Here is a 9,097-nt window from a genome sequence, read left to right on the forward strand (position 1 = left end):
AAAAGCACCCTCAACGTTCTAAAGTACACACTCTGAGGCTTCAACAGTTCGTATGTTTGAAGCTCTGTAACCATTTTTAAGCACACTACATCTCTGCCCTGCCCTGACCTATCAGAGAAGGGAGGAGTGTCACAGCTGAACTGCTCTGACCTATCAAAGGGAACTGAAACAGGAAAAGGGAGGAGCGTCACACCGAATGACGGACCTATCAGAGGGAAGTCAAATAGAAGAAGGGAGGAGCGTCAGAGGCCAAGGGGACGGCCGTATCTACGTCTCATAGGTTTCCTTGCTTTCTTTTCAGTGTATTGCAGCTGCAGCCACTTAGGTAAGTCTAGCAAACCTGTCAGCTACTGAATACAGAAAGCAAAAGATAGCATGTGGGAACTTGCTCCATTTTGTTCTCTGGAATGCAGTGATTATTATACAAATGGTCTTGCTTTCATTATTTTGGTAGGGGCTGCCATCATGACTGTCCACAGTCCCCCCAGTCCTGACACCTGACAGGGGTACAGGGAAGGACACTCACTGTCTCACATAAGCACTCGCACACACTCATTCTCACATACACACATGCTGTCTCACAGACACACTCACACCCACTCTCTGTCACACACACACACTTTCACATTCTCACTCTCACACAGTCACTCTCACACTCTCTCAAACATACACACTCCGCGCAAAACCTTGCTAGCGCCCGTTTCATTTCAGCCAGAAACGGGCCTTTTTTACTAGTTAAATCATAATTGATGAGGTCTGCCTAATGGCTCAGCTGTATCAGTTCAATAGAAGTACTCAACTTTGAACAATATTGTCAGGGAGATGGGGGTTTAATAGTTTTTTCCGAGAATAAGCAGGCCATAATAGTCATCCACGGAGCTCGGTGCAGCAAATGTTGCCTAGTGTAGTTTCACTTTAAGAGTTTGAGGCAGTGCTCCCACCAAGCATGCATGGGTGCCTTTCCGCCTGAGTTGCAAGCGTGGGACCAACTGTCTTTTCTTCATCCATGGTGAAGAGAGGTCACGTTCGTCTGAGGTTCTCTTCAGCGCGTTGTTTTTTTTTTACTCATCTGGTGCCTTCCTTCACTGGGATTTTTGGTTTTGTTCCTCATAATTTTCTTTTTGTACCAAGTATACCTTTTCTATACTCTTTCTTAGAGTTTTTCCCCATTTCTACATTTTCTTTCATTTCATTTTTGGTTCTGAAGATCTACTTAGGTCTCAGCACTGGCCAAGTAACATTGAGATTTTTTCAGTTGAGCGTGCTACTTTTTTCGTCAAAGGAAAAAAGCCACCGAAGTGGAAGAACAAAACAACCGCTACAGCAGTCTCACAGGATGCAGAAGATTGCTTTCACTCTGATATATGGCGTAACATTTTACAAGGTGCTACCCATAGAAGATTTTTATATACATCTCTTTTTAATTACATGACCCTAGATTATACACTTATAGACTCCTGAAGCATGTGGTTTCACCGAAACACGGCTATGTGTCGAGTCTTAGTGGTGTTACTACAACAATTAACTTTTCTCCTGTGGAATTTTATGATCTCTTGCTTTTGTGTTGGAAGAGTCATCATATACCCTACTCTTCTGTATTCCTTTTTCCCTCACCATTGAGTCCTTTGATTTAGCTTCAGTCATGTTTCCTTCCTTGTCATCTAAAGTTTCCAGTTGCTTTAAGCACTGTACCCAGTGCAGTAGGATCATCTCTGGGACTGACACCCATTCCTGCTGTATCCATTGTTTGGGGTCAGTCCACAATTCTCTAAACTGTTGTCTTTGTTTGCGTATTCAGAAAACAGCCCAGAAACCCAGAGAGGCTCAAATAGAGAAGATTTTTGGAGCTAGGTCCAAATCGTCGATATTGACATTGGTATCTTCCTCAGCGTCTCCACCGGAAGCATTGGTCCTGATGGCTACTAGATCTGTCTTAGACAGTGGGAGTGGACGGGCCTCCATGTGCTTCGGCGCTGGCCACTGTGCAGGGCCTCTGGGACCGGTTAGTTTTGGACCAGACACCGAGGAGGTGTGTTGATTCAATGTCGTCCTCATCATCACTCTCCCAGCATCGTGCGTTATCGAAGGCATTGATACCTAAGAAGTGTTGGTGCTATTGAAGAGGTGCCATCGTGCCAGTCTCCAAGTAGCCGGGACCCAGTTTCCACCATGACACTGGTAACTCTGCAGGCTGTCTCCAGTCTCCAAGTAGCTTGGACCCAGTTTCCACCATGACACTGGTAACTCTGCAGGCTGTCTCCAATCTGGCACCCCAGCCTTTACTGATGTTGACCCTCAATGAACGGATTTGGGCCATGCTGCAAGAGCACTTGGCGAGGCTTCTAAAGGTACAGAGTTCATTGGCACCAGGGGTGCTTGTGCCAGCATTGACTCTGTGCTCCCTACCTAGCAGGGCCCTCAGATTGTTGTGTGATCACTGACGCAGGTTCCACCTGGGGCATTAGAGTCAATGAGTAGGTACCGCCTCACTGTCTATGGAGGAAGCTTTGCCAGAGTCCAGGGTGAACCTGCATCTCAGCGCCATTCCAGTCCCTCCCATATGGAGTATTTTGCATTTTATCATCACCTAAACTTCCGGAAATCATTAAAAACTAACCTGTTCAAAAAGGCATACCCTACTGACCCAACTTAAATGCCTGTACCTTGCAACACAACAAAACCAAAGCTCGTAATGGACATATAATAACTCTTCCTCTCTACGATTCCCTAATGTGTCTGTACACACGAACCTTATTCTACCACAACATTATTGTATTTACTCATACTGGAATTGGCAAACGCCTTTACGGTACTATGTAAGCCACATTGAGCCTGCAAATAGGTGGGAAAATGTGGGCTACAAATGTAACAAATAAATATAATGCTTATTTATCTATTTACCCAAAAGACCTATGTAAAGCTGAATCACAGTTTTCAGAGCTGTCATATCCAAGTACAGTTGTATTTTGTTAACCATCTTTACTTCATTTCATTTATTGCCATTTATATACCGCTCTTATCCAGAGTGGAGCACAAATAAACACACACAATGAGAAACACATCAATCACAAATATATACAATAAAAAAAAAATACAATTAAACTTGTCATTATGCTGTGTCTTTATAATACTGAAGTCAGATCCTAGCCCGCATCAAAAAAATGCTGTTTTAATAGTTTCTTAAACAGTCCCAAATTCTTCTGGCTTCTGAGGGAACCTGGGAATTTATTCCATTCTATCAGACAAGCTATAAAGAAAATCCTCTTCGTGCATTCCAATTGGGAGAGTTGGAAATCAGGCACCGCCAATGTACAGGAGTTCTCAGAACAAATGTCCGCTTTGGATGGTACCAATGAAGACAGTCCGATAAATACTGGGACGGCTCTTGATATACACGCTGATGAACCATCACTAAAAGCTTACATTTAATTCTATCATGCAAAGATAATCATCACATCTTTAGTGTCAAAATAGTTTCAAAAAAGCTGATTTAGTAACATTTGCAATCTGTTCATTAGCAATTTCCTTAGGGCCACTAATCATTCCCAGTGACCTCACTGAATTTACCCATAATAAATCCACAGAACCCACCTTAGGGAGAATTAGAAGGGAGTCATGAAATACATCTCCTAACCCTAAATAAGTAGTTTTGGAAGGGTTGACTACCAATCTTGTATCACATCTAAACCCTGATAATATTTATTCATTTCCAATGCAATCTATTTAATAAGGAACTAGAACAACAAAGGACCATGTAGCTCCCTCATGAAGGGAGGGTTCTGGATAAATGGTTTTTACTTGTTTGGGATTCAAATCTCTTTCTTCACTGGAGGATAACATGAAAAAACTTGAATATGTGGTAATTCCATTATATGTAATCTGATGTAGGGCCCATTGCAGATAGCATATTATAAAATGGACCCTGTGCAGATAACACAATGGCATTACCACATGCTAACCCTTAGTAAATAGCCCCCTTAGTAAGAGAGTATCTATATACGAGAATAGTAGAGCTCGACACACCAAGTATCAGCAGAAACAAATTTTAGTATATAATATTTTATCCTGTATTCAGAGCTTTCATTAGGGTTCTATATAAGCTGAAACAGTGCTGTACTAAATGCTTGTTTTTTGGGTTTTTTTTTTGCTGACATTTGATGTGGGCAAACTCTGTTTTTTAAAAAGAAATCTACTGAGCTGGCATTGAGAGTTTGCCAGCATTCTGTTATAGCAGCTAGTATCACTCCAAATTGTAATTTTAAGCTAGGATGCAGCACCATCAGACCTTTGAAATTTTTGCAACCATCATATGTGGCTACTTTCTAAACACTGCTTCTTTTCTCTTTCAGCCATGTACAGAAGTGCTTTTCATGGATATTTTCCATGAATATAGTCAGACTCTTATTCCTGTTCTTTTAGAAATGGTTCACAGTATGCAGGGTAAGAAAATACTATTACTACTACTACTACTTATCATTTGTATAGTACCACAAGACGTATGCAGCGCTTACAATCTGTTTGAGACACAAACAGGGCAAAAAGGGATTAGGAAATTACTTATTGGGAAATGATTAAAACAGACGTGGTACTGAACAGGTGAGTATAGGTTAAGAATTAAAAGCAGCCTCAAAATGGTGGGCTTTTAGGTTAGATTTGAATATAGCCAGAGATGGCACTTGATGTACTGATTCAGGAAGTCTAGTCCAGGCATACAGTGCAACAAAGGAATGGAGTTTGAGTGGAGGAGAAAGGTACAGGTGAGATTACCCAATGAGCGGCGTTCCCGGGGAGGAGTGTAGAGAGAGAGAAGAGTGGAAAGATGCTGAGAAGCTACAGAATGAATGCACTTGTAAGTCAGTAAGAAGAGTTTGATCTGTATGCTGAAATGGATTAGGAGCAAATGAAGTGACTTGAGAGGGCTAACAAGAGCATGGAGACACTGGCGGAATATAGGTAGTATAGCAGAAATTTGAACAGAATGAAAGGGGAGAGAGATGGTTTAGTGGGAGACCTGTTAGGAGCAAATTGCAGTAATTTTTATTTATTGCATTTGTATCCCACATTTTCCCACCTATTTGCAGGCTCAATGTGGCTTACATAGTTTAGTTATGATATTGTCATTCTAGGAAATCTGGTACAATTAGTAATATGTAGAGATTAAGTAAGGGGAAGAAGAAGGAAGTGATTGGGTGAGTAAGTTTAGAAGGTGGACTTTCATAACTGGATGGATTGGTGAGGTGGATTGTTGGGGCTATGGGTTCTCTTTGTAGGCTTTGTTGAAGAGATATGTAATCTAAGCATGAGGTGATAAGAGTGTGGATAAGGGTTTTGGTAGTGTGCTCAGAAAGGAAGGGATAAATTTGGGTGATACAGAGAAAGAGACAACATGTTTCAGCAGTCTGTTGGATATGTGCAGAGAAAGAGTGAGGAGTCAAAGATGACCCTAAGGTTACGAGCTGACTCACTAAATCTCTGTATATAGAAAAGTAGATTTTCATTTTGATCCCAAAGTGTTTATACTTGCACTTGTGGCCACTCTGTGCATGTGCAGAGTATGAATAGTGCAGGCTATATCTCTCCAGCAGAAAACTGAAGCTCATTAGCACCAACTTAAGGTTCATGCCTTGTGGGGGAACAGCAGCAGTCATCATTCTTGTCCCTCTAGACTTTGCCAGAGAATGTGGTAAAGGTGGTTAGCTTAGCAGAGTTTAAAAAAGGTTTGGACAGCTTCCTAAAAAAGTCCATAGACCATTATTAAATGGACTTGGGGAAAATCCACTGTTTTTGTGATAAGCAGTATAGAATGTTTTGTACTTTTTTGGGATCTTGCCAGGTATTTGTGACTTGGATTGGCCACTGTTGGAAGCAGGATGCTGGGCTTGATGGACCTTTGGTCTTTCCCAGTATAGGAATACTTATGTACTTGGGTTAGGGAGTGAAATGGGGTCAGGGTTTTTGAAAAGTTGGCTGGGAGTTGAGGTTTTGGATTCGGTGGTTAGGGTATACATATTGTGTTTGTGGGGGAAACAGGGTATGTCAAAGTGAAGGATAGGCGATCAGGAGGGAAGTCAATGTGTTAAACTATTTCATTTTTAACAGGCTTTCCAATTAGTTAAAAAAAACCCAACCCAAAACCCAATAAATTAAAATTGTATAGTGCTTTATTTATGAATTTAGTGTTCTAGCATCTATGCAAGAAGGAATTGGCCATGATTTATTTAATACTTTACAATAATCTCAGAATTTGAAAGTATTTTAAGTAAATTATTGTAATCTCAGTAGAGATATGTATTGTATAGACTAGATTGTGTTAACCACTTTAAATTGTGTATTTTTGTTTAAATGCTAACAATTTAATTTACTTTTTTAAAGGGCCTACCAATGTGGAAGACACCAATGCTTTGCTTATTAAAGACACTGGTAAATTAATTTTTACTGATTTCAAAATCTATATACACAGTTAAAAAAATTAGAAATTCTTTATGGACTAGCAGTTCAGTAGTGAGTTGGGGTTTTCTTGGTTTAAAATATTTAAACATTTTAGAATATGTTTAAAATAGTTTAAACATTTTAGAATGTGTTTAATTCCTTCAAGTGTTTCCTTACATCTCATTTTTTGACGTTTCAGTTTTTTCCTGCTTCGTTGTACTTCTAGTTCAGTTGGAACTGGAGCTAGGATCTGGTGAAATTAGCCTTCTTTCACAATTACCCAGGGACTTTATTCCCTGTTATATATCCTCCCCCAAAACACCTAGTCTGATCATTAAAATGAGAATCAGCATCACCACCCCTCCTTCCCCCTGCTGCCTTGGGAATCAAAAGGCCCATTGAAGGGACTGGGCCAAAGATCTTAAGCATTGTAGTGCACATTGATGTTCCAGCTTTCCATCTTAAAGAATTGGAAGAGGCTGTCAGTTTTTGCGTATGAGCTTAGTGAGATTCAGAAAATCTTAGGGTGTATTCTCTGCATTTTAATATTTGCTTCATCTTTCCTGTGCTGCAATGGTATTATAAAAGAAAATATGGTATGTTAATTGATGAACTTATACATTCAAGAAAAGTCAAAAGACTGCATAGTATTCCTGATACTTTGTATGATATTTTTTGCTACATTCTGCATCTTTCCTCTAGGAAAATCGTCTGGGTAGCCGGTTAGACAAGGTAGAAGATTATAGGAAATTCCCTATTAAATGCATCTTCTTGAGTGCCTCTTGAAGCAAGGAAACACTTATGGTTCCCTTATATCGATATAGTTTTTTCAGTCTGTGGTTATTACTCTAATCTCTTGTGAGAAATCGATTTTACACAATGTCTACCCTTTCAAATAGTAGTAAGATAAAAAAAAAAACTAACAGGATTAAAACAAGTTGGAGAAAGGTTTTGTTTTGTTTTGTTTTTAGTGTAGAATTAAATTGTGGAATTTGTTACAAGGGTTTAAGAGAGTTTATAGAAGCTCCTGGAGGAAAAGTTCATAAACCATTGCCATGTAAGCTTCAGTTAGACACTGCTTATCTCTAGGTATGAGTAATAAGAAATGCATCTACTCTTAGGGTTCTGGTGGGTACTTGCAACCTGAATTGGGTACTGACTGATGTGATCCTGGGCTTGATTTGCCTTTGGTCTGATCCATTTCTTATGTTCTTATATATTATACAGTACAAGGGAAAGTGATGTTTAAATTATTGAAATTAACTTAATGTTTGTATTTTTTTGGGCTCAAAGTATTAGCTATGAAGAAAACAAAAACAAAATAATCTTGTTTTTTGAACAGTATACAACGCAGTTGGCCTGGCAGCTTATGAGTTATTTGATAGTGTGGACTTCGATGAATGGTTTAAAAACCAACTTCTTGCAGAACTACAAGTTAACCATAATGGGTAAATATTGTATTTTTTTTTTAAGCCTAGCAGTAGAAGTAATTAATCGTTCGATAGAATTTGTGTTCAGCTTAATGTGAATCCACTCCCGTGTTAGCTAATACTGGGACATGCTTTTTGAAAGGTCATGCAAATTGATGATTACAGCACATTCTTAAATGTTCTCTTTGTTCCTGATCAAAACTGTCTTTCTGTAAAGATATCTTCAGTTTTGTGTGACTTATGTGATAGTAAAATTTAAATTTTGTAAAAAGACATGCAGTCTAGTAAGATCTGTTTATTTCTATGTGCTTACTTGGTTTATATTGTGGGTTGATGTGTAGCTTTTTGAGTGATACACTTTGTTTTCTTTAGTTTCCAATTTTCTGCTTCACTAATGTTCTGTTGCAGATAGCTGCTGTAAGTACGTTATTAGGAAGTGTAGGCACATTACTGTGCACACAGTGCACAAAGGGATTTGTTGCAAAAACTATACTTGGGCACACAGTATATTGACATGGATGGTATTGAGTCCATTAGGTATTCTTCTGCAATGTACAGAAGTAAATGGGGGATATATATATTTTTTTTAATTTTGATTTATTTACGAAGCTTGCTATACCGCAAGGGGGTCACTAATGGCGTCTATGCGGTTTACAACCATAATGTCAAATGGGAGAGGAGAGAACAAAAGCACAGAATAGGGATTTGTATTTTTCACCAGAGGTATATGCCAGGCAGAGACCTTGTAACACTATGGTATTTAGCAAAGTGGTACCAATCAATCGCTTCTGCATAATGAATCTTAATAGAACGGCTCACTTTCTACTCCAGGAACTAGTGCTGAATTGCACCTCTCACAAGTGAATCATTGGGTCCATATGGTGTATAAGCTGGATCAGGTCACATCCTACTGTAATTCATGCACATGGCAAGAAATTTACCCCTGGGACTGATGCAGCATAGAAGAGTTAGTTGAGAGGATTTAATGCCAGATTTTGTGATTCCGTTCCAGTTTTTTCTTTGTTTTCTGCAGCCATAACAGGTGCCTCCAACTTTTAAAGGCAAAATGGGAGGTAACAACTCTGTACGCATTTCCGAGCAAAACAAAAGTAGCCAGCACATGTCTGCGCATGAACTGGAATAATGTTTTGTGCATATATATCAGCCTCGCAAAACTTTTGTTTATATGCAAGAAATTTCTGCAATGCTATTATTTTTGTGGAACAGCATTCCAGTTC

At 39.3% G+C, this 9,097-nt stretch overlaps 1 protein-coding gene across 4 annotated transcripts in view; it reads left to right on the forward strand.

Moving 5' to 3' along the window:
- The window catches only part of IPO11 (importin 11), an 813,637-nt gene that overhangs the window by 151,212 nt on the left and 653,328 nt on the right, over positions 1 to 9,097 (forward strand). For all 4 annotated transcript variants that reach the window (XM_030193171.1, XM_030193174.1, XM_030193172.1 and 1 more), the window contains 3 exons: positions 4,350 to 4,440; positions 6,373 to 6,420; positions 7,772 to 7,877. In XM_030193171.1, the coding sequence (XP_030049031.1) occupies positions 4,350 to 4,440; positions 6,373 to 6,420; positions 7,772 to 7,877 (245 nt within the window). The remainder of the gene's footprint in view (positions 1 to 4,349; positions 4,441 to 6,372; positions 6,421 to 7,771; positions 7,878 to 9,097) is intronic.

This window comes from Microcaecilia unicolor, chromosome 2, assembly GCF_901765095.1.
Source record: "Microcaecilia unicolor chromosome 2, aMicUni1.1, whole genome shotgun sequence".
NCBI lineage: Eukaryota > Metazoa > Chordata > Amphibia > Gymnophiona > Siphonopidae > Microcaecilia > Microcaecilia unicolor.